Source organism: Aythya fuligula, chromosome 17 (genome assembly GCF_009819795.1).
Source record: "Aythya fuligula isolate bAytFul2 chromosome 17, bAytFul2.pri, whole genome shotgun sequence".
NCBI classification, from domain to species: domain Eukaryota; kingdom Metazoa; phylum Chordata; class Aves; order Anseriformes; family Anatidae; genus Aythya; species Aythya fuligula.
This window is the reverse complement of record NC_045575.1, coordinates 4,055,032-4,080,565: the sequence shown is the minus strand read 5'-3', so window position 1 is coordinate 4,080,565 and position 25,534 is coordinate 4,055,032. Positions and strand designations below refer to the sequence as shown.

The following is a 25,534-nucleotide window of genomic DNA, read 5'->3' as shown; positions in this document are numbered from 1 at the left end:
CGCTTTTACAATACACCGTTGTTGTAGCATATATTTACATAGAAGTTAAAGTGTAGGAGAAATTAGTCATTCTGTTATTTAAAAAAAAAAAAAAAAGGTGCCTTTTTTAGACCATAGCCGTATTAGGTTTATGAAAGTCCAGTTTATTGCATTACTTTTCTCGTGAACACTGTTTAGTTTGATTCCATTTTATGAAGCTCGAATTTCTGTATGGGAGTATTGAAAAATTCTTCTCTCATAGAACGGCGAGAAGACCTGAGAGGTGGATTCATGCTGTGTTTTTTGGATGATGGAACTGGAATGGATTCAAGTAAGTGACACAAGTTACATTTATATTTTCAAGATGAGGTTTCATTTTATGGCTGAAACTGAATTAACAGCTTGGTCCTGTTGAAAGAGGGAAGTTCTGTGCCTAGTTCTGTATGTGTTCCTGCCTCTTCAGTGTCTTTTTCAAGCAGTATCACTTATCAAACTCTTCACCTCTTCAGTTTGCAGTAAAATTAAGAAAATTGTTGTGCTGCATCATAGAGATGAGTCAGCCTGGTCTGTAGTTTTCCAGCATACCAAAGTTGGCCTTGGGGCTGGAGGGAGAATAACGTAGCCAGAAAAGGGAAAAGGTTTCTGAGCATGTTAGGGGCTGCAGGGCGATTAGTTAATCTTGTCTCCAGTATGAAAGTGTGCCGTGACAAAAACTTCAAACTTGACTTCGAAAGCATTTTTCTGTTCTTTCATCATTATCACTGGTAGAGGTCAATATTTGCCAATATAAACTCTTAGGAGCATGAGAAGAATATAATAAATGCAAGTCTGCCTCATCGTAAGAACTGATGTCTGTCGGATCTAGCAGAAGTAAAGCCTTCTTGCAGTGCTTTAGCATCATTGAACAGTACTGTTAATCCATACCACCTTCTTTGCATCTTGAAGATGGCAGCTCCTGCTTTGAGGAGCTCTCTGCTTGGCAACATTTGTACTTAAACTGCAGTTTTCCTATCTTATGCTGTAGAGTCAAAAATCCTTCAAAATATTTGAGGATTCAGTGTCATTATGGTACAGATAATTTTTAAAAAGCAGTGCATCCCGCAGGGAAATATAAAGCTCATAGCACTGGTTCAAAAGGTTAGCTTTTTCATGGGGGACTACTAAATATGAGACAATTAGAAAACCAAACTCTAGATCTTATGCTGCACATCTCAGGTTGAGATTTCTCATATTATCCGTGGTGTCATTGCTGAGGATACTTAGATTTGAGAAATTTAACCTACTGTTTGGACTCTCAAGGTGTTGCATGATTTTAATGACTCAAAAACCGATTGTAGATTGACGGATTACAACTAATTTAGGAAGTAATCTCTATTTGTATTATTAAATGATAGAAACAAATGAGTCTTTAACTTGCTTTTTATCCCAGCTCTAGTAAGCTTAAGCTATATTTTGAAGTTTGGGAGCTCAAGAGTGCTTTCGTTTTACATACTTTGGTGAAAAACAATGTTTAAATGTATTTGGGATTCTGGCACTTTGTTTAAAGGCACACATACATGTTTTTGTGTGTAGTTAATGACACTTAGAGGACCAGTGTCAGAAGAGTGGTCTGCATATCTCTAAGGGTAAGTGTGTCTACAGTCTTGTTAGCTCACTGAAGTTTCCTCTTGTGTTGATGGATTTTTGGAATAAATCTTTGGTCTCTTGAGGAACTTGTATGAAACTGGTTTCTCAATAAATAGCTGTGCTCAGTCATTTCCCTTAGATAGTTGGTTTTTATCTGTAGTTGTTAAGGTAATGAAAGATCTGAGCTTCTTCCCACTTTTCCACTGTCCCACTGAAAAGTTGACTGGAAATCTTGCACGCCACATGCACGCAGCTGATGCACACCCAGGAACACCCCTTTGATACTCTGCGTGCACACATGCACTGTGCACAGACTGCACGCGCTGCGAGGAGGGGAACAAGGCAGAGCTGTGGTCAGTGGGAGTCCTGCATCCAGCGGAGTCCCCCAGGGGTGGGTGCTGGAACCAGTGCTGTTTAATGTATTTGTCAATGACTTGGGTGAGGGCAACACTCCAGAAATAAACGGCTTTATCCCCCAGTTCTATATCCCAGCTGTTTGATGTTTCTTACTAGGATTTTTTTTAATTTAGAATCATAGAAACGCCTAGGTTGGAAAACACCTCAAAGATAAGTACAAATCTTTACTTAGCACTGCCAGTGAAGAGGCCACTTCAACACTTTCAACACTTTCAGTGAAGAAATTTTTCCTAATATCCAACCTTGACCTCCCCTAGTGCAACTTGAGGCCATTTCCTCTTGTCGCATCACTTCTTGCTTGGAAGAAGAGGCCAACACCCACCCTACTACAACCTTCTTGGAGATAATTGTAGAATGATAGGTCTCCTCAAGCCACTTTTTCTCTAGTCTCAGTTCCCTCAACCACTCCTCACAAGACGTGTTCTCTAGACCCTTTACCAGCTCTGTTGCCCTTCTGTGGTCACACTCCAGCACCTCAATGTCCTTTTTGTAGTGAGGGGCCCAAAACTCAACACAGTATTTGAGGTGCAGCCTCACCAGAACTGAGTACAGAGGGACAATCACTTCCATAGTCCTTCTGGTGATGCTATTTCTGATACAGGCCAGGATGCTGTTGGCCTTCTTTGCAACCTGAGCACACTCCTGGCTCATATTCACCTGGCTATCAACCAATACCTCCGGGTTGCTTCCTACCATGCAGCTTTCTAGCCACTCTTCCCCCCAGGGGCCTGTGGCATTGCATAGGGATGTTGTACTCCAAGTGCAGGACCTGATTCCTTTTCTTGGGCTTAGAATATCAATCTGCCATCTTCACTGAATTCCTTCAGATTGTTTTTTGTTTTTTTTTTTTTTCTTCTTGTCTGTTTGGCATAGATCACGTCAACCCTCTTTTTGTTGCCAGGGAGTTTATTTTTAAAGTCTAGTAACTCTGAGACACAACAAAATGAACACAGTGTGACTAAAATAGTTGTAAGTGAAACTCCCTGTAGAGCCTTAACTAAAAATTTGGGAAAAAAAATAAATTTATACCTTGATTTTTTTGGAGGAGTGTAAAGACTAAATCTCTCCCAAAGACAAACTGTAGCAGAGAGAGAAGCTCCCTCACCCTTCAGGAGTCCCCTCTTCTGGGCAGTGTTTATCCTTCTCTTCCCAAGAAGAATCACCTTTTTAGGGTGGCTTTAGGTCTCCACCACTGAATGATAAACCATATGTTCACCTTGTCTGAGTGAGGAAATGCGCCAGGCAATTACTCCTTTCCTTTTTTAGGCTTCTGAATTTGTTCTCAAAAATAGCTGTTGATACAGCTTTTAGTACAGCAAGGGGAGAGGGGGCAGTAATGATCTCTTCTTAGAATATCCCCTATACCCCTGTTTGACTAGGCTTTAAAACTAACACAATAATAACAACAATAAAATCCACATCTCCAAATATGAGATAATCTTCTAATGTTTGCTTTGGCTGGCAAGAAAACACCATAGGAGGCTGAGGAAAGGGAAGAAGTACTGCAATCCAGTCAAAATTTGTATTTGCAATAGTTGTCCCCTCCTCCCTTGCAGCTTGTATGTGCGTTGAGGGCAGTAATTGTTGTTAGCCTTCCTGTTTGAAGGATTGTTCCTGTTAAGGCACTTCATGTTCCCTCATCTCTGGAATTGCATTGCATTTCTCCCAGTAAATTCTATGGTGAAACGATTGCTATCTCTTGGCAGAAGGGAGTACAATTGTTCTGTCCTATGGATGATATTAAAAGGCTTTATACCTTGAACAATGGAAAGGCTTGAGCTAAAAATGACAGACTCTCTCATCTGTGAAACTATCATATCCTTTTGTTTAGTCCTGAGCTAATAAAATGCTCTGGCTTCCTGTGGTAGTTGCTAGTACTGCTTTTATACAGCTGTCTTGCTGTTAGTTGTCCAGGAATCTGCTGCAAAAAAATAGTTTTTGTCTTACTAGTGCATTAATTGGTGGTAGTGTTCAGCTCAGCTCCGTAAAGAAAATGTACTCAGTTTATCCTGAATTCAAGACCTTTCTGTATTAGTGACGTATGCCCTAGTACCACGGGTTTTTATCTATGGTGTTAGTAGAACCAGAGCTGCACTGTCCCAGGGTTGGATTTTGGTTTATTTATGAGCACATTGGGAATTGTGATTAACACAACAGATCATCTTGTTGACTTTTTTTTTTTTTTTTTTTCTTTTTTGTAAAAAGAAAACATCTTTACCCAGTTCAGATGGGGTACTGGTCTAGTCTGAAACTTAAAAATCTTTTTGTCAGCGTAACAGCATCTGTACAAAACTTCTGATGCTAGTGTCATTGACCAGTGTAGTTCTTACAGGGCTGGATGGCAGAGCTTCAGGGTGAGACCTTGGCTTGGACTCCAGGCCTCTTCCATGCAGCAGTCCTTCTGTGCTATTTAAATACAAACTTATTCATCATTGTAAGATGCGCTTCTGTGTATATTAAAACAAACTTTGGATTTGCTACCTGTCTCTCGTTCCAGATGAAGCTGCCAGTGTTATTCAATTTGGCAAATCAGCCAAGCGATCTCCGGAGTCAACTCAAATTGGGCAGTATGGGAACGGCTTGAAATCGTAGGTATTAAAAGCCAGCGTCGTGAGATTATGGAGGTTAGAGATGAGATAGCAAATGTATTTTTTGCTTGGAGGTGTGTATCTTTTTTACCAGAAAAACACTTGGAGATGAAATCTAAAGAAACATATGATGTTTTGGTATGCAGGAACCCTGTGGACAGAATGAGTAGAGAAGTGTGTTCAAACTGATGACAGTGTTTTCCGTTATATTTAAGTGATTCAGGGGATATGGATCAGCTGGAAAAATGAAAGAGCAGGAAAAATAAAACATCTTAATATGTCAATATCAGACAAATAGTAAAATCAAAGCAAAATAGTGCTGCAGCCTTTCTCTAGGAAGGTTGTCTGGTGGTGAGGCACTGGAACAAGTTTCCCAGATGCACCATCCCCAGAGGTGTTCAAGACCAGGTTAGATGTGGTCCTGAGCAACCTGATCAGTGGGTGGCATCCCTGCCTATGGCAGGGGAGTGGAACTAGATGATCCTTGAGGTCCCTTCCAACCTAGGCCATTCAATGATTCTATGAATTGCATAGAGATGAAGGGGAATGATGGTAGGAATGAGGAGAGGGGTGGGATTTAAGTGAGAGATGAACAGAAATAAATCTTGCTGATTGGAACAGATTTGATATGAAAGAGAAAAACCATTCACAGCTGTGAAACCTGTTTGAGAAAGTTGAAGGACTTTTATAGATTACTCTGTCTGTTCTGCCTTTATGCTTCTGGTCTCCATGTGGTTTCTTGATGTACGTTCATCTTAGTGGGGGAATCTCTGTGATTCAATAGATATCTGGGGGAGAACAGAAAGCAGGGAGGGTTGAAAGGGTTCTAGAAATATCATCAATCCGGCTTCAGTGCAGGAATAGATCCTACCTGTGCTCTTCCAGGGCAGAACTCTCGCCTGTTCTTAAACTTGAGTGAGGGGCATACTATATTGCAGCTGGGAATTGCAGACCGAAGCCTAAATGTGCAAAAGATGTTTACTAATACATTGGTCTAATCTAAAGAAATGAACTGACAGAACCCCTGATCCAGCTTTAGATTAAATGAAAATTTTGTCCATTAAGGGTTTTTGGAGGAGTTGGCTGATAGGATAAAAGAGAATATTGGGAAGGAAGGTCTTATTGGGAATATTATGAGAAAAATCTCAAATAATTTTCTTCAGACAGGATCTTCTGTGAAGCTATTTTATTCACGATTGCAATGGCGGGCATCCTGTCAATCAGGAGCGCATCCAAGCAAACAAATCATAACCTTTTATCCCCTATTACCCGACACCTGATCACCTCCCCTGTTTCCTCATTGGCTGAATACTACAGGTTCACAAGCTACTCGATGCTCCTCTACGCCATATATGTACAATTTTTTCTTTTTTCAACCTTTTAATTTCTCCTTTCTTATTTTTTGAGAACTTGTAATCATTGTTTAACTCTTCTCACACTGCTCATCCTATTTCTCTCAAGCTTCTACATTATTTTGAAACAGTGAGGCCTTCTACTGTTCACTAATCTACTTAGCATTTCTCCTTATTATGACTACACAACTATCTTGGAATACAGAAAATTAGTTCTCTGTTGCAAAAACACAACTTTGTTGCTCACCATATGAGAGTTAGGAGGTAGAGGACTGTCCTTTTTGTGATAGCTAGCTGATAAGTTGAACTGCTGAATTGCTAATGTTCCTGTCACATTGGAAAATATATGGTCTCCCAGAAACTTGTCTACTGCTATTCATTTGTGTGTGCAGCAAAATGAAGGCTGCATTCATTTTCTCACTGACTTACATTTTTGCTCATATATTTGAAGGTTATTATCACATCTCACTGTAGTCAACTTCTTCAGATTTAAAAAATAAAACCTTTGTTTTAAGCTTTCTTCATAGTATGAGTTTGGAAAGCTCCATTCTGCACTTTTTAATTGTGATTAGTGTTAAATGTTTTAGGGAAAGAATTTAGAGCTCCATTGCTTCTTGTGAAAATGTCCAGATTTAGATGTGTTTTTTTTTTTGTTTGTTTTTTTTTGGAAGGAACAATAAAGAGGGAGGGTAGCTGCTGTTTAAGCCTTTTTACCCATCTTAACCTGTTTTTGGTGTCTCATACTTGAACATAATGGAATGAAAACATAACTTAGTCTGCTTTTTAAAGAATTAGCATAAATTCTGCTAATTTGCTGAAAAGCATTGGTCATGAAGTATAACATGCTGCTTGAAATCTGTCTCCAGGGGTTCCATGCGGATTGGGAAAGACTTTATCCTTTTCACAAAGAAAAACACCACCATGACTTGCCTTCTCTTGTCACGGACATTCCATGAAGAAGAAGGCATCGATGAGGTTTGGACATAAAATATTATAATGAAGTAATATGGTGAATGTTATCTCATCTGACCTTCACCCAGCTCTTGAAGGAGGAGTCTGTGTCAGTATAGATTTCTACTGTGTTTTATTCAGTGTATGGTGTTCTCTTGGGGATACACTGGTAGGGGATCTGCAAAGTCATGACTGATTTTTCCTTTCGGCTTTAAATCTGTTCAAGAGGTCTCTCTAAACCACTGTGGGTTTATAGGGCTTAATATCACTTTATGTTGCTGGTGCCAAGCTCAGGCTATGTCCAGGTTTTCTTGTGTTTTCCTTTCCCACAAAATTTGATTTTGAGATGTAGTTAAATTTTTGTTCATATCTGGTTATCTGTAGAGAATTAAAGGTGTGATTGAAGACGCTTCCCATAGGTCAGAAACTCCCAGATGCATCTCTTTTTGCATCTTTTTAAGTCAAAAATCAGTATGGTTCTAACTATTGAGAACTTGTATATCTTTAACAGATAGTTCAGATACCATTGTGTATCTGAACTCTTAATATGGAAGTATTTTTATGCTCAAGCGCAAGTATTTTTAAGGCATAGCCAATGAGAAGTTAAGTTTTTGCACTGGGATAGTATGTAAGGATTTTCCATTTTGATAGTGGAGGGAGCTGTACAAGGAAGCTGTTGAGGGGGCAGTGCTTGCTAGTGGCTAGCAAGCAGTAATGTAGTTCCCATAGTGCCTCTGGAGCTAGAAGTTTTGGCTTGAGCTTAATTCTAAAATAAGGAGGGGACTCACTGTCCTTGATATACAGCTGCAGTCTGTAATTCTATCTTTGTTCATGTTCTAAACAACACAAAACCAATAATCTTGTTAGAATCCTACCAAGAAGAAAAAATGAAATCAGAAAAATAAATGAAGAATAATTCTTCAGTTTAAGAGAAGAGTTGAGCACAGTTTGATGCTTTTTTTTTTTTTTTTTTTTAAGAAGCAAAACTTGTGTTTTTTGTTTGTTTTTTTTTTACTGTTAGATGAAAGTTATTACAAGAGGTAAAAATGATGTTGGTTGTGTTAACATTGAGCAGCCAATACCACACAGATTACTTTGGAGTGGTGTCTTATAAGACTAGATGTTCTAGAAAAGTAACTTGGAGGCTGGAAAAGAAAGGTCCTTGAGCATTTGACAGTTGTGTAAACCGCTGAAAAGTTAGGAAGGGCTACTGCTCAACCTTGTTCCATGTAAATGGCTGACTAGAGTGGGTAGGTCTGAATTGCTCCTGGTACAATGCTATTTGCAGGTCATTGTTCCACTGCCCACCTGGAATGCACGGAGCCGAGAGCCTGTGACTGACAACATGGAGAAGTTTGCTATTGAGACGGAGCTGATCTACAAGTATTCCCCTTTCAAATCAGAACAGCAAGTGATGGAGCAGTTCAATAAGATCCGTGGTGAGAAAGGTATGTATCTGTGGTGCTGGTCATGGGCAAGGAATTTGGGGGTTTGGGGGGGATTCACCTGATCAACTTCTTGCTTGCTTAGGCACCTTGGTGATCATATTTAACCTCAAGCTAATGGATAATGGAGAGCCAGAGCTGGATGTGACTTCTGACCTCCAAGATATTCAGATGGCAGAAACACCCCCAGAGGGAGCGTAAGTATGACTGATGTTACAGGCCCTTGGATTCTGATCTAACTATATTTTGCGGTTTATCTGTATGCTGTGTGCATACGTTTGTTTTTTTCAAAGCTTCTCTTTCTGTGGTGAGTAGGAGAGTTTAGATGTTCTTTAGTTCTTCAGCAGTTTAGAGTTCATGCATTTACATAGCTCACAGATGTTATGCTTGTGTGTTTGTTGTGAATTTACGCCTTGACTTGTCTCAGCTTAGTCAAAGCAGGCAAACTCAGTACCCTTTTTTTAATTATCTGTATTAAGGAGAGGAAGCCCTCAGCTATAGGTTTAATCTGTGCCAGGATATGTCACAGGATAGGGAAAAGTAGTGTGGGGAGGTGATTCTGTTGGTCTTTTTGAACCTGGGTACCAGTTTCTTGGGAAATAAGAATCTTACAAATTTTTTCAACAGAGAAACTTGTTCATTTGGTAAGGGTAGAGGATGAGACTATGACAGTAGTAGGTGATGGCTGTTTTTTAACCAGAGAATAATTAAGGGGAAAAATTTTGAAGGAAAAAGGAGGGACAAGGATGAGCACTCTGACAAATAAGACATCGGTTATTCGGGTAGTAAATTGATGGGGTCATCTTTGAGGTACATGGATATAATAGGGAGAATGTCTCCAGGTGGTCCTACAGTGAAATGCTGAACAAACTGATAAATATCTGTAAACATCCATCTCCTACAGAAAGCCTGAGCGCCGCTCCTTCCGTGCCTATGCTGCTGTGCTCTATATCGATCCTAGAATGAGGATATTCATAAATGGACACAAAGTACAAACCAAGCGACTTTCCTGCTGCTTGTACAAGCCAAGGTAAGCGTTAGACCACAAGTCTGCATATGTGTGCAGGAGTTTCCTTACAGAAGAGGTTTAGCATTTTGCTCTGTGTGTATCCTGCATAACTCCATGTTAAAGCCACAGAAACAGATCACAAGATTATAGGATGTGGCTTTGACATCTTGGAAAAACAGGAAGATAATGGAAAATCTAATGCTTTTGTAAATCAAAAGTAGCTTGTGCAATTTGTCTCCTTTAAAACCAAACACAGAATCACAGAATGATTTCAGTTGTAAGGGATCTCAAAGACCACCTAGTTCCAACCCTCCTGCCATGGACAGGGACACCTTCCACTAGATCAGGTTGCTCAAAGCCCCATCCAACCTGGCCTTGAGCACCTCCAGGGATTGGGCATCCACAGCTTCTCTGGTCAACCTCTTCCAGTTGCCTCACCATCCTCATAGTAAAGAATTTCTTCCAAGTATCTAATTTAAACCTTTAAATTTGCACAAGTCTAGGCAGATGATATCAATTACTCTTCTCTTATCCACCAGCACTATCATCCTATCTTTGGTGACTTGTGAGGTGTGATTTGCCCGTAGTGAAGCAATGTTGGCTGTTGCCTGTCAAGCTAATACTTACTCAGCTTCTTAAAATTTGGAAAGTGGTATCAAACTTCACAGAAGTCACATGAGATTGCATCCCTTGCTCTCCCCTTGTCAAAATAGTCACTCGTTTCATTTTTAGAGGCAGTCAATTTGGTACAGCATGACTTGGCACTGTAAATCATGGTTTGCTAGGTGTCCTTCTGTTTGAAGTGATCATTTTTATGCTTTACATCAGGCCTTGGTAGGTACAGCATTCTGCTTGCAAGATCTGCTTAGGAAGATTGTCTTCAGGAGGCAGTGTATTCTCTCCTGTTTGTAGGGTTGCAAGTCAGCTTGTCTTCATCTCTGAAGGAAAAGCATTTAACCTGCTTGTCTGCAGGTTAATTTTTTGGTGTTAGAGAACAAAGAATGGAGATTTGTCACAGGATTTAGGGTGTTTAAATGCCTTTACTGTGTAAATTCAGATTTTACTGCTGTTACAATGTTCTTCATCAGGAATAACAGCTTGTCTGCTGAGCAGGACACTTACTGTCCTTTTGTCACTGTTCTTTCTGGAAGCTATGTTTCTGTGGGTTGTATAGTCAACTACTAATACGACCTTACTGTTCAGGTGACAGTAAAGGATATCCAAGACCATGGAGGAAGTAGTTCCTCTTTCCAGAAGAGCTCCAGTTATCTTCTACCTTTTGCTAGAGATCAGTGAGAGACTTCTCAAAACCTTTCTGGAGCCTGTAATGCCCAGGAGTCAGGAGCAGGCTGGTTTTGTGCAAATCATTCAGCAGCATTTGTAGGTGTGATACCACAGTAGCAGACTCCCTGGAAGCTGCTTTCATCTCTGAAAGAGTTACTTCATCTGTTTCCTCCCACGGTCACTGTTGGAACTTGTTTAGCAGTGCAGGCTGTACAGCTAGAAGGAGGCAGGCCGTTTTGCATGTCGCTTTGTATGTAAGCCCTCTGAATGGCCAGTGATCCCAGCAGACATCCAGTGTTGGTGGCTGCAGAAGTAGCGTGTGCTGTTTTGCTTTCTTTGGCTATTGCTGTGAACCATGTGTTATTGAACCACGTGCAAGGAGTTCACTTTTATGAGGGCACTCTAGGACAATTGTAATGAACCTCTTGAAGATGGATGAATATGTTTTGCTATCATATCATCTGGATTTCTTGTCTATTGGTCTTACGTATGTCTTTGCTAGGTACAATGTTCCAGATCACTTAAATGCTGGCTTTCCTGGCTGTGGCCAAAGTCATTTGGAGTCAGAAACTAAAGTGAAACATAATGGCTGGCTGGTTTCTTCTTTCTTGAAATGGTCGGTCTCTGGCACAGTTTATCTGGAACCAGATCTGAATTCCAGTAGTCCTTGGTTTGCTTTTGGGATATTGAACACTCCTGCAGGCACCTGAAGCTGGTACGGGGAGTAGGACTGGGGAGGAGGGCGTGGAGTTGAGATGACATCCTTCACTGCCTCTCTGGGTTGTTCCACAGCTGTGCTCTGTGTGTCCTATTGGAAAGTTGAGGTGTACCTCACTTTCTAAAGCTGTCTGTGATCACGCTCAAGTACTTCTCCCTCTCAAGAGGTGTGTGTTGAGAGAATTCATCTTCACCCTGTTCCCTCCCAGCCAGGAAAGTAAGGCAGGATGTGGATGAGGTAATGTAATTATGCCAGCATGTTGAAGGTAGTTCTGGTTTTCAGAGTACGTTCTGGCTCTTGGCTCCAGGTAGCTTAAATCACCTTTTAAGTAGATTTGAAGAGACTGTGCACACAAAACCTTACTCTGGTTATTGGGTGATTTTCTGGAAGAGTTAGTGTGTGTCTGCTTTATCTGCAATGAGGAGGTCCTTATGAGTAGCAGCAAAGGAGTTTACTAGATGCAGAAATGCGTTTAAGTGGACTGTGCTTGTGTTTTGAGTTTACTGGACTTGAGAGTAAAGGATTTCTGATAGTGAGACTGTTTCTGACATCTGAGCACATACGTGTTCACCCACAGAACCATACATAACCAATCTTTTTCATCTGTGCAAGGTGATTTCTCACGGATCTTGATAGACTATATTTCATTTGGGGGAATCTTACCTCATTGGGACTTAAATGTGTTTCCTCCTACTTTAATGAGCTGGTCAATCAAGCTCTAAGTTGTTACATTTTCCCATATATAAAAACAGTATTTTTGTGGCTTTTACTTTTGGCATAATGGTGGAGAGTTGTTTTTCTTTTTTTTTTTTTTTTTTTCCTTTTGCCTCCATAAAAATATATTTTAGACAGGATTTTCCTTTGGATACTTCCAAAACCTCATGTCCAAGGTGGTTCAAGTTCTTCCAGGCTCTGGTCATCCTTGGCGTCATCTCTTTCCCCAGTTACACACCTCTATGTAGAAGTGACGCATACTCATAAGCTTTTGCCTCTTTTACTCTGCAATAGTCATAGTTAGATTGTAATCTGCATTTGGCATTTCACGTTACAGGGAAGGTAAAACAAGTCACTGCAAATCAAACACTTTACAAGGTTGTGAGTCACATGTGTAGCATATGGAAATGTCCTGAAATTTTGAAGCTGCAAGTTGAAGCTGTGTTCAGACAATTCCTATACCACCTAGAGGCTTTGAGCTCGCCCTGCTTAAAGACATGAACTGTGAAACTGCATATGTAGATGGCCATTTGCAGGAGAGAGGAAGGGGCATTTGTGTAGAATGGGAGGATTTGGAGAAGTTTTATAAATATGTCCCGTCCTCTTTTTCACTTCTGAACTTGTTCTCCTTAACCTGGGGATTTCTTCCAAGAATATGGGATATGTTGTACCTCCACTGGATAATGTAGAAGTGGGTATTGTGGTTGCAGCAACAGCTAAAGCATCTCTGACTTAAAGATATGTCCTAAGTACTTCCAAAAATGCCCAGTTACTGATACGTAAACCTCCTTCATTTATTTAATCTGTTGAAAAAAGTAGAGTAGAATGTGAAGATCTTTATTCTCCAGGAATACAGTGATGAAATCTCGGTTTGACCTTACTGCTGAGATTGCTAATTAAGTTTTGATCATCACAGGATGTACAAATATACTTCAAATCGTTTCAAGACCCGTGCAGAGCAAGAGGTGAAGAAAGCAGAGCATATGGCAAGGATAGGTGAGTCTTTGGGTTATGCATGCACATCCTGATTTTGCTGCAGCAAAAGAAAGGAATAAAAGAGGCTATCTTGCTGGATATGACCTGGATTGCTTGTTTCTGTGATGGCTGTGGTTGCTCAGGCAGTTAGTTATTACAGTAATTACAGGCAGTTGAGACTTGCTTCCATGCAGTGGAGGGAATTTACATACATGTAATTCCCTAATACCACTTCCTATAGAGAATACAGGTACAGAATAACCCTTTAAATGCACAGCTCTCCACTTGCTCCACCTGAAGCCTCACCTACTTGTTATCCCATTGTTCTGCTCTCACCTTTTTGCATATCTTTACCTTTTTGGTTCTCTTCTCCTTCCGTTACTTCCCTCTTGAGGCAATTGTTCGAACACAGATTTTTATTCTATCACCTGATACATACTGATTGATCTGGGTGTTGATTTTTTTTTCTTGCTTCAAGACTATCCTTTGTATATTTAGTCTGCCTTCCTTATTATGTCTTGTCCTCAGGAGAAACCAAATTCGACAGTATTGGACATTCAGGATATAGAAATAACATGAACATATATATATATAGCATATATCTTTGTTATATTTCATAAATTTTGCGTACAAATCAGTCATCCCAACCCATGTTGGGGAAAACCCATAGAGAACAAGGAATCTTGAACTTGTACGACATGTTATATATGAATTATGTATTAGAGGATTGAATTGTGTATTATGTACTATGTAATACTGACTGTGACTGCTGATCAAGTTTAAGATGGCTTGTCAACGGTATCCTCTCATATATAAGATTTTATTTTGTACCTTTTTATGCTACTTCGTCATCTCTCCCTTGTATATGTTAATCCTGTCTTTGGAAATCTGTTACCTCAGATGAATGCCTGACGATATGATGTCTGTACTAAATGGCTAATACTGTTCTTTCTCCTTGTGTTGTAGCGGAGGACAAGGCTCGAGAAGCAGAGAGTAAAGCTCGTGCACTTGAGCTGCGCCTCGGGGGGGACCTTACGCGGGAGTCCAGGGTGAGACTTTTGCTGTTCCAATGAGTTGGATTTTAAGTATTGAGGGGGAAGGTTTAGAACTGTGCTTTTGGAGCAGAGAACTGGCTGATTAGCATCTCCTTTTAGCAGTTTGGTATGGGAAGCAGGTGGTGACTGCTGTTGGAGATAAGTTGTCAGCAATGTTCAGTCCCAGGCAATTGTGTGGTGTCGTCACCACAGGACATACTTGAACGTGTTTATTTTCCAATCTGAACAAGAAGCACGCTGACATTCCCATGCATACAGCACACAATATCAGGTGGGAAGGCAATGCCTTGTTTGAGTTTTACTGTGAAGATGCTATATCTGATGTTCTCTGAAGAGTCTGGGTGAATGTTAAGTATTTGAACAGAAGTAAAAATGTTGTTTTTGGGTTTTTTTTGGCTATTGTCTCTGATTGCCCTTGCAGTTTGCTCTTAAGTTTTCTCAAGCTGTTGCTAGAGAGTTCTTTTTGTTTCCTTCTGAATGGTACCTTTTGAAGCCACAGCTCCTGTGCTGAGACCAGGGGTTTTTTGAAAGGTGGGTAAGGCCTACGCCTAGCCAGCACTTAGGTGGAAAGTGGATTTGTGGGAAGTGCCAGCAGGTGATATTAGCATAAAATTACTTTCCTTCCTAATGACATCTAATGGGGAAGGAAAAAAAAAGCATTTGAGTAGCCCATCTATTTCCATTTTGTGTCCAACCATTTGCTGTGTGGTTTTAGTTACATTAGATGTTTAGTTGCCTTTGGATATTTTCTTCCAAGCAACTGTGTAGCTACTTAACCAAGGCAGCAACTGGTGCTACCCTTAATGTTTTGGTGTGCTAATTATTGTCCTCCACAGCTGGTGCATTCTTTCTACAATTTTTCCCCCCTTCAAAAAGATCTCAGAAGTGAGTTAATTTCATGCATTTCACTGTGAAATACCTCTTGGCAGGTGACATTACGTCAAGCCCAGAACTCTGCAATAACCATGCGCCGGGAGGCTGATGTAAAGAAAAGGATTAAGGAGGCAAAGCAGCGGTGAGTAAAAGGCAGTTGAAAGCTCTGATTTTCTCAGGCTGTTCACTCCATGTGCTTTGAGTGTTTCTTCTGCTTTACTTCATGTGGTGGGGTGAGCAGTTCAGCTCAAAGCTTAAATACTTGTGAGTACTCTATATGCCCTGCCTGTTTAACCACAAGTTTGGTCTTCTGGTTACTTCTGCTATTCCCATCTTGCTGTAAGAAGTATTTGAATTTGGCTTTGTTGTTGTTGATTGGTTGGTTGTTTTGGAGATATTTACCTGGTTTTCACATAAGGTTTTTTCATTGCTTCACTTATCTGTTACAATTCAAAACAAACAAACAAAAAAAAAACCTCTGGTTACAATTAAAGCTATTATTTAACCACAGGAATATTTCTCTTTTTGTATATCAGTTGTCTGCAAATTTGTCATATACGTTTGAGAAAAATTAGTTTAAATTAATGTACACTAATTAAAAAAATTAGTGTACACTAATTTTTAGTTGTGTATTATTACTGCATAATGCTCATGAATGCACAGCTCAGGTTCTCGTAGTATCTGATGGTAGTAGTAGACAGTTAAGAGATCTTCAAGAATTTAAACTTTAAAGAATTCCAAGTATCTTCAACTAACCACTTAGAGAAGTGAAATGACTTAACTGGAACAATGCACGTTAGTGCTTAAAAATTTGATGATTAGAGGAAAAATGGAAGATCAAAAATCAGAGGAATGAGTAGGACAGTGGTGTAGACTATGCCTTTTAATTGTTAAAAAATTTGGCCTCATTTGATGATACCTTCAGCCTGGAACAGGTATCCTCATGAAAAACAATCTGTGGTTTTCATGAAAGCTGTGAAATCCATGTAAGTTAGTCTTTGAAGAGCAATACTTCTATTAAATAAAGAGGTTCTGTTTGATTTTACAACACTGCTAAATTTCTTGAGGCTTTCTGCATCACAGGAAATACAATTCATGATAATCAAAGACTCAGATTCAGAAAATCTGTATGTGCTCACAAACATAGTTGAGGCCAACTTCTGTTGAAGTCATCACAATAAGATAGAAATCATGCAAATTGCTATCCTGTCATTTCCAGGAAAAAAAAAAAAAGGTTCTTTTTGGCTGTGTGTTGTATTCTTCAGCTTTCGAGCTTTGAGTAACGTTATAATAACATTATTTTAATTTGAATAACATTATAAAATTTGTAATTACGAGAACTTTCCAAGAATCTGAATATCAAAACTGTAGTTTTGTATCAAAATCTTAATTTTCATGCTTGATTTAGCATTTATTTCAATCTAGAAGATATGAACCAAAATCACATAGAGGACCAGTCTGTGCCTAACAGTACTTTCATAAGACTCAACTGCAATTTTTTTCAAAACGTAGATCTGAAATAAAAACCAAAATCCATTCCTATAGGAGAAAATGTATCCAAATGAATAATTAAATTGCTTCAACAGATACTGTCCAGCCTAAATTGATGTTTGTATTGCAAAGTCATTTTTTTAATTAGTCTTCAGTTGTAATGTGATTCAGTATCATGTTTCAACAAAAACATTTGTTTTTTTTTTTTGTTAGAAATAGCGGAATATAGGACAAGTTTTTAGACAAAACCTTAATGCTCAAAGGTGCTGGAATTTTCATGCCCTTTGTCTAATAATTAGCAAATAATTTTGATTCCAAAATCTTTATTTTTAGTATCTCAAAGGTTCTGTTTCATTCTTTTACAGGGCATTGAAGGAACCCAAAGAACTGAATTTTATTTTTGGTGTGAATATTGAGCAGCGTGAATTGGATGGCATGTTTATTTATAACTGTAGTCGGCTGATAAAGATGTATGAGAAGGTGGGCCCACAGCTGGAGGGTGGCATGTGAGTTTTTGGAGATTTTTCAGCAATAATTTGCTTAAGTCTGGCATGTTCCCACACATAACTTTGGCCTTGCTATAATCATTCTTCATGAGCATGAGACCGTCTCGTTTTATAAACCTTCAGTGTGGATTCTGGCAAATAAAATGTATTTTTATATTTCTCAGTATTTCCCTAGCTTCCCAAATTAAAAAAAAAAAAAGTTATTTTTTATGACCACAAATTTTGGTCATACCTAGAGCAGTATGAGCCTTGTATGCTTGTTACTGATGTCTGGGGCTAACAGGTGAATACTGGTAGCAATACTACTTCATTCTAGGGACAGGGAGAATTGGTCTTGAAAGCAAATACAAATATTTGAGCCCACCTTGCTTTTTTTCAAAAATACCAGTGCTAAATATTAAGTCTGAATAAAGTCTGGTTTAGAAATCTAGTAAGTTCAGAATAGTATTATTGCAGGAACGTGTTTCTGTAATCCACTATTTTCAATGTTGCTTGTCTGAACACTGACCTAGTAGTTCAATGATGCTCATAACTGTATGTTCCTCTTCCAGGGCATGTGGTGGAGTAGTAGGTGTAGTGGATGTGCCCTATTTGGTTCTGGAACCAACCCATAATAAACAAGACTTTGCTGATGCCAAAGAATATCGACACTTGTTGAAGGCCATGGGAGAGCATTTAGCTCAGTATTGGAAAGATGTAGCTATAGGTAATGAAGCTTCACCAGCTGCTTTTACCAGCTGCTGGAAGGGGAGGCTTTGGTGGCTGGAAAGGAGCTAAGGGGGAGGACAACCAAGAGTGAAGGTGGTGATTTTTGTGATAATAGCTTTGTACTGAATGGGGGCTTTTTGTTTTCCAGCCCAGAAGGGTATCATCAAGTTCTGGGATGAATTTGGCTATTTGTCAGCAAACTGGAACCAGCCTCCATCTAGTGAACTGCGCTACAAACGCCGAAGAGCCATGGAGATTCCTACCACGATTCAGTGTGGTGCGTCTGACCAGGCTGCAATTAGGAGGCTGGTCCTCCCTGGGAAAGGGAGAGAGGGAGGGAAGTCCTATCTGCAGTTGGGGAGCAGCTAAATGGGTAGGAGATTTGAGGTGACCTCCTCTATCATTGCTCCCTTCTGGGGCTTGCCTCCTTTTGTGAGTTGTCCTTGCTTGCATCTGCTGGCATACTTTTAAACATCTTAAAGTAAGGTTTCTTTCCTGCACAGTCTTCAGGTTCTTCTTCAGGTGCACTTAGAGAATGGAACTGGTGTGGTCAGTAGCAGAATTGAGAATGGGCTTCAAAATGTCATCTGAACTGGAACTGACCAGAGCCCAACAATGGAATAAGATCCAAAACTCCCCAATAGGCAATGGAAAGTAGTCAAGTAACTTTTACTCTGATGCACTGGTGTGTTAAATGGCTCAAGGCGTCATCACAGAAAGGAACCATTTACAGTCATCTTTTGAACTTAATGAAGATTGTCTTTTGTTCACCCCTGAATGGCTATGGCTAAGTCCTTGTTCCAGCTGGAAGAAGGGAGATCTTTATATAAGCACTTTCTCTTTTGATAGAGAGCCATCAAACTTCCCAAAGAGGACGAGCTTTCCTGTCATTCTTCTTGACCTTTTCTATTGACATCTGCCAGGGCCTGTGAAGCCTTTCCAGAGACTGATTTAAGAATATTTGCCTTTTCTTGGCAAAATGTGATTTTTAAGATGTTGATTTTCTGGTAGTCCAATCATGTTCTGGAAACCAAATCTAGTACATCTGGCTTATCTAAAATGTATTCAATTATTACCTAAGTTTAGTGGATACATCTCTGAGGTGTTGGGTGTTGATACCAGTAAGGGACAGCCTGCCTTGTGAGATGAGTGGTGATTTCAGGACAGGCTGTTCAGTTTCATTTGTAAGTGCTATCATTACAGCAGTGAATGTGAAATGTGAATTCGTCAAAGTACTTTGTGAACGTGGAGCAAAAATTGACTTAGCATATCTTGTTTGTTTCTTTTTTTGCCACTGGTCTTAATTGTCATTGGATATATTTAGGAAATTGGTGTGGTCCTTGGACTTTAAATAGGCTTGAGAAGTGCTATGGGGTAAAAGCTGATTTTGTGGCTTAAGATGTATATTTCTGACTTGCAAAGTGTTTATTACCTTAATAGATGTGTGTCTGAAGTGGCGAACACTCCCATTCCAGCTGAGTTCAGTGGAGAAGAATTACCCTGATACCTGGGTATGCTCTATGAACCCTGATCCTGAACAAGACAGGTAAGAATCAGTTAATATAAAGAACTTTCTGCAGTGTGTCTTATTTGTACTTTTTTTTTTTTCCTAGTCATGCATTCTTTGAGAACTATTGGAGGGATAGACAGGAATTCTATACCTGTATGGTACACCTGTAAGCTGTGCTCAGAGTCTGTGAATGCATGATGATGGCATACCTATTTGGAGCTGACACATGGATGGACATGGCACATTGCATTGTGTATCCTCAGCCACTTTGCTGATGACACGAAACTGGAAGGGTGGATCATACGCTGCAAGAAGGGCGAAGTTTCCCCCGTCCTGTTGGGAAGGGTGGGTTGGAGGTTCAGGAGAGGGGACAGCCTGAGTCACCAGGACATACTGGGAGAGCCCAGCTGAAAACATCTCTGCAGAAAAAGACCCGAGGTCCTTGTGAGCACCAAGCTGAGCATAAGCCAGCAATGTGCCCTTGTAGCAAAGATGGCCAATGGTGTCCTAGGCTGCATCAGGAGGAGTGTCGCTGGCAAGTACAGGGAGGTTGATGAGTTGAGGTATTAATGAGGTCAGTCTTAGAGAGTATCCGGTGCTGGGCTGCCCAGTACAAGAGATATGCACATACTGGAGGGAGTCCAGTGACATACCACAAGATGAAAGGACTGGAGCACCTCTGCTGTGGGGAAACTCAGAGGGCTGGGACTGCTCAGCCTGGAGAAGAGGAGGCTCAGAGGGGATCTCACCAATGATCTGTATGTACCTGAGGAGAGGTGAAAAAAGATGGAGCCAGGCCCTTTTCAGTGGTGCCCAGTGCTAGGGCAAGAGACAATGTGCACAAACTGAAACAGAAGCTTCCCCTTGAATATCAGGAAATTCAAGGTCACTCACCATGCGAGTGGTAATAGGCATAGGTTGTCCAAAGAGAGTTTGGAGTTTGTCTTGAAGTATTCAAAAGCTGTCTACACATGGCCGTAGGCAACCCATTCTAGGTGTCCCTGCTTGAGCAAGGGTGTTGGACCAGATGGTCTTGAGAAACTTCTTTCTAATGTCAGCCATTCTGTGAAATTTAGTTCCTTTATGGTTTTTCTGCACTGCCATTGGAGATATGATTGTAGCTATAGTTTATGCATGTTAGCTTTAATATAGGTAGCAACTGAAGAATAGTCCTAAGTGGAGGCTGGGAGCAACATGGGTTCAGTGCTCAGTCTTTTCAGCTGTCTCTGTTGCTGCTGTTGCTCCAACTCATTAGGCACACAAGCTGGAACAACACCTCTGAGTTGCAGTGAGCCCAAGAATTGCATTTTGTTCACTTGAGGAAGCAGCACATTGATTCATACCAAAGGTGTGTTTCATTATTATAAGATTAAGCAGAGTTCACTACTTCTTTGAATAAGAAAAATTATTGCTCTAGGCTTCTCCTTTCTGTCTGTGGAGAAAGACACTGCTAGAATTTGATTCTTATCTTTGTTGTATAATGAGAGAAGCTGATTAGGCTGTAAGTCAGGAGCCTTGGTTAAGTGTTTTAAATACAAATGAATCCAGGTAGAATCTGTTAATTGGAATCAAAACATTGATATATCCATAACCAGAAGAGCTACAAAAAGTGTTTATGTTGATATTGGGAAAATACTGATTTTCTAGCTTCTTCCCTTTGGCACTTGTCATTTGAAAAGTATGGGTGATAACATCCCTGTAGCTCTGTGTGTTCATGCTGTGATGTAGTTGTAATGGGGGCTGTTTCACTCAGGATGGATGTCCTTAGATGAAACTCCTGGGGGCAGAGCCAAATCTGCAAGACCAACAAGAGGCTGCCACATCTCCAGCACCCTGGGTCGAAGCAGTAGCAAGGCTGGGAATGTATTCCCAGTAGACAGACACAGATACACCACACATAGCTGGCTGTACAGCTCAACACATGCAGACACTCTCAGCACTCAGACACAAACACAAAGCACACCAGTAACCTCATCCTGCTCTTTCTCCTCTGGTCAGGATGAGGACCATCCGTATCTGCTGCCCTCTGCTGCCTGTCTTGATAGCTACTTGCAGTGGGATATATGGGACCTGAACTCCCACAGACCCCCTCGTGTGGACAGATGTAACAATCACCCCCCTGAAACACACACACTGACACTTGCACACTATACACCCCACAGTTTTCCACCTTGGACACACCGTCCATTTGGTAGCAGATCCTGGATCTTTGCTCTTCACCGGTGTCTCCTGCCTAGAGACTCCCACACCCCTACCTACAATCCCACACCCCTCAGCAGCAGTTGGTCAGGACTCCCCATTCCCTCCAGTAAGCATTTTTTCTGAGGTCTTGCTCCCAGGCCAGCTCACCTCCTTGCTGCCATGTCTGGCCCAACGTTTGCTGTGAAGCACACATTCCCTTGCACACCTGCATTTGCTGCAGCTGGTGCACCCCAGGCACACAGGCCCCTATGAGCTGTGGTCCCACTTGAGCTGCTGGCACTCAGACCCCCATACACACACATTCACACAGAATAGAGCCCCTCACTCAAGAAAATAGCCAGAAATGGAGTTCAATGTGAAGATGGGACAGTGCTGATCAGGTGCAGGGCATGGCCCTACGTGCGTACTGACCAGCCTCCTCTTTACATTACAGCAATCCTTATTATCCTTTTATCTCTTTGTTTTCCCATGTTTATTCCTCCCAAAATCACCTGAATCCCCTCCTTACCCTGCCTTCGGTTCCTCCCCTTGATCCAAAAGATGCTTTGGAGAGCTATTCCCATTGACTGGACACTGGGGCTGAGGCTGCCCTTGGACAGCCCGGCCAGAGCCCAAATGGGGTGCCTGTTCCTCTAAATATTTAATCTGGGTTCCCTGAAGTGCATTTGGGACTCTCTGTGTGTGGGCATGGGCCTTGGAAGGGCTGGTGACTCCTGTGATGGCCTGAGAGTAGCCAAAGCAAGGGTGTTATTCAGGTTTCCCCCACATTTCCCTTTGTGCTCTTTTGCCTATGTGCAGACAAGCTCTTTTATCAATTAACCTGATGGAAATATGAATTAATAATAAATGAAATTTCTTATATTTGCAATATCTTAAAAATCTGGAATGGTGTGGCTGTACGTTATATGAAAACATGTTGGAATTTCAGTTGGAGCATGAGTTGGAATTCTTTACTTTTCCACAGGGTGCACACATCCTGTTTCCAGGGAGGTGGGAAAGAGCAGGCAAGACTCCTTGGAGAGGTGATCCAAATTTCCGCTCATTTCACCTTCTTTGAAAGAAATCTCACTCTGGAGGGATAAATAACTCGAATATTTTTGCATTGAGTAGGCTCACTTGCCCTTTCTATCAGTGAGTGCCACTGTGTCCCTTTACATGAGGAAGGTTTTCTGCAGAAGTTGTTGTAGAGGCTCCTTTGCCTTTGTTGGTGCCAACAGAAAGCAGGGTGTACTTGCAGTCCCTGTATTTTTGAACTTGCCTTCTTAAGTGCTCTACTCTCTGATGTTTCTTCCCGTTTCCCTGTGCCATGGATTTGGACACCCTTACTGCTGTATTTTGGCTGTCCCCCAGCTATTCTGTTCCAGGTATTTGCATAGTCTGAGGGACAACCGAGGCTTTGGGAAGCACTGCTGTTGCCAGCATGGGTCAGGGACCTCCAGCTTGTGTGCCATGAGGATTGCTGCCTTTGTGTAGATAATGGTGATCATCCTGTAGCTGGTGTCTAACTTGGGTCACTTTCCTACAGCCTTTGCACTCCCCAAGAACCTATATTACAAGTCTCTCTCAGGGCAAGCTAGAAAGAGGTCCTCGGTATGGTGATGCAGTCAAATTCTTACCTGTCTTTGTATACCTGTCAGCTCCCAAACTTTGTTTACTATGGCTCCAGGGCTCTGAGTTGGTAATTCCCAGTGTAAATGGTTTGTTTCTTACTGGTTGTGGTTTTGATCCTTAAATCATGTGTGTTTCCCAAGGAGAAAATGGCTTTCTTTGAGATAGTGGCCTCTGCAGAAAGGAAAGGGGGGTTTACTGCTGCACTGGGGATGGGACACGGGGATGGTGCTGTGTGGGACAGATGGTGCAGGTACTGCTGTCTTTGCTGAGGTTGTCTTACATTTCTTCGGTCCTAGATGTGAAGCTGCAGAGCAGAAGCAGAAAGTACCACTAGGAACTCTGAAGAAAGACTTGAAATCACAAGAGGAAAAGCAGAAACAACTGACAGAGAAAATCCGCCAGCAGCAGGAAAAACTGGAAGCTCTGCAGGTAAATTGGAAGGTCTCCTGCTAAGCATAGCAGGCTTCCAGGGACTTCCTTAGTGCAAGCAGGTGATGCTGAGAATAAAATCTGTCTCAGCCTGTAATAGCACATATGCCATGTGGCATTCATGGGGTAGGGGTTGTTGTATTAAACAAGCATCTTAGATTGTATTTCCTGCTAGGATGATGGGGGGACTGCTGGATTCCAGGTCTTGAAAGACAGCAGAAAATACCTGCTTTGCAATTACTGATTTTTAAACTGGAAGACTTTTTGCTAGTATGTGTTCATGCAGGTTCTGACAGCTTTCAAAAATAAATTTTCTGATTTTTTTCATTTTTGAATAGAAAACCACTCCAATTCGATCTCAAGCTGACTTGAAAAAACTGCCTCTGGAAGTGACTACACGGCCCGCAGGGGAGGTAAATGGGATACCACTGTAGGCTTTGTACTCTTCTGTGCTGTCCTTAACTGTTATTGAAAAGCAAAGTCTGACTTTTTTTTGTCTCCTCTCTCTGTACCCTAATCTGTTTTGGAACACCCGGTCACAGACTCGACTTCAGCGCCCGCGATCTCCTCCTTTACCTGATGTAATTAAAAATGCTCCCAGCAGACCACCACCAGCTACGCCTCTTCCCAGGTCTGTTAGTCAGCTGAAAAAGAGTTCTCCAGCTTGTTCAACTGTTAGCTCTCCCAAATTGGCAAGCATTCTCTCCAAGGAGGAGGCCAGTACTTCCAGGACACACCACCATACTGTGACAGCTGGAAAGTCTAATAGCACTTCAAAAACTCTTGCCAAAACAGCTACAGCGACAAAACCGTCCACTGCTGTCCTGCAGAACCCCAAAAGCCCACGTGAGATACCCAGCTCAAAAACTGCCAAGGCGCCAACAGTAAAGAAATCTGCCACTGTCAAATGCCCACAGGTGAGATTCAAAGGGATGAAAACTATCCTTACCAATTTTTCTGCATAACCCATATTTTTCTGTCATGTGGGATTTATGCCTCATTCTCTGCACAGAACAAGATAACTCCTATTTTATTCTTGGGTTAGAGTGCCATTCTACACCTCTAATAAAGGCTTGTTTCATCTTTTTCCTGTTAGACCAGACTATTTCTCCAGACAAAAAAAAAGTGCGGAATGGTAGACTTGAGGACTTATGTTATCATATGGCACCCTCTAAATCCTTCATGAAAAAACAATTAAGATATCAAAGGAAGATACTGAGTGTGGAGCTTTTTAAAAATTTTTAAATATTTGCATAAAAGATTTTGTCTGGTAGTGTACTTGAATTATAGCTAGTGCTTTTTTGCTTCTGCAGGCCTCCACAACCCGGAAGAGGACCTTATGTACCACAGAGGAGGTGTCTGAGGGGGAAGGGGAATACAAGAAGGAGAAGACAAAACGGGGCAAATTTGTGGCAGTGAAAGAGGAGAAGGATTCCAGTGAGGTTGTGGTAGAGGTGAGAGTGCACTGGTTTCCCCAGCAGAAGATATTTGTCAAGTGTTTATAATCTTGTCAGGAGACAGCTAATCTGAGCTCTCTGCTTACAGCTCACAGATAGTGCAGGAGAAGAAGAACTAGCAGAACTGAAGAAAGCTCAGAAAGGTGAGAAGTGAACCCGTGAACTCTTTTCCAGTATATAAAATAATGAAAAAGAGCTCTTGCAGAACTAGATTCATTGGTTAAGCATGTCTTTCTGTTAATGAGCTTTTTAAAACAAAAATTCATGTAAATTCGGGTACTAGACCATGAGATGACTCTTAAGTGAAACAAAATTTCAGGACCCCTTGATTAAACAGGAGTCATTGTGGTGTAGGAAGACCCATAATATGAGAGCTGCATCATCTTAACTGTTGTGCTGTTCAGCTGCGTAGATGGATGTCATGCTGTGAGAAAAATCTCAAATAATGTTCTTCAGACAGGATCTTCTGTGAAAGATAATAGCAAATTGTCCTAGTCCGGTACAAGCCTGAACAGCATGCATCAAACTGCCTAGAATACAAGAGAAACAGTATCTGAGAATGCCGTATCATTTCCTTGCATATTAATGTTTCTAAGTAGGAGTTGAACTGTATGAACGTGGTGGTTCATGTACT

At 41.1% G+C, this 25,534-nt stretch overlaps 1 protein-coding gene across 1 annotated transcript in view; it reads left to right on the top strand.

Moving 5' to 3' along the window:
* MORC2 (MORC family CW-type zinc finger 2) overlaps positions 1-25,534 on the top strand; it is a 37,847-nt gene that overhangs the window by 8,422 nt on the left and 3,891 nt on the right. The window contains exons 4-21 of the mRNA XM_032199016.1: positions 242-310; positions 4,520-4,610; positions 6,829-6,937; positions 8,202-8,361; positions 8,444-8,555; positions 9,263-9,388; positions 13,000-13,079; positions 14,025-14,107; positions 15,043-15,128; positions 16,843-16,983; positions 17,535-17,689; positions 17,840-17,968; positions 19,132-19,237; positions 23,311-23,443; positions 23,782-23,856; positions 23,980-24,360; positions 24,757-24,897; positions 24,989-25,043. Of these exons, the coding sequence (XP_032054907.1) occupies positions 242-310; positions 4,520-4,610; positions 6,829-6,937; positions 8,202-8,361; positions 8,444-8,555; positions 9,263-9,388; positions 13,000-13,079; positions 14,025-14,107; positions 15,043-15,128; positions 16,843-16,983; positions 17,535-17,689; positions 17,840-17,968; positions 19,132-19,237; positions 23,311-23,443; positions 23,782-23,856; positions 23,980-24,360; positions 24,757-24,897; positions 24,989-25,043 (2,232 nt within the window). The remainder of the gene's footprint in view (positions 1-241; positions 311-4,519; positions 4,611-6,828; positions 6,938-8,201; positions 8,362-8,443; positions 8,556-9,262; positions 9,389-12,999; positions 13,080-14,024; positions 14,108-15,042; positions 15,129-16,842; positions 16,984-17,534; positions 17,690-17,839; positions 17,969-19,131; positions 19,238-23,310; positions 23,444-23,781; positions 23,857-23,979; positions 24,361-24,756; positions 24,898-24,988; positions 25,044-25,534) is intronic.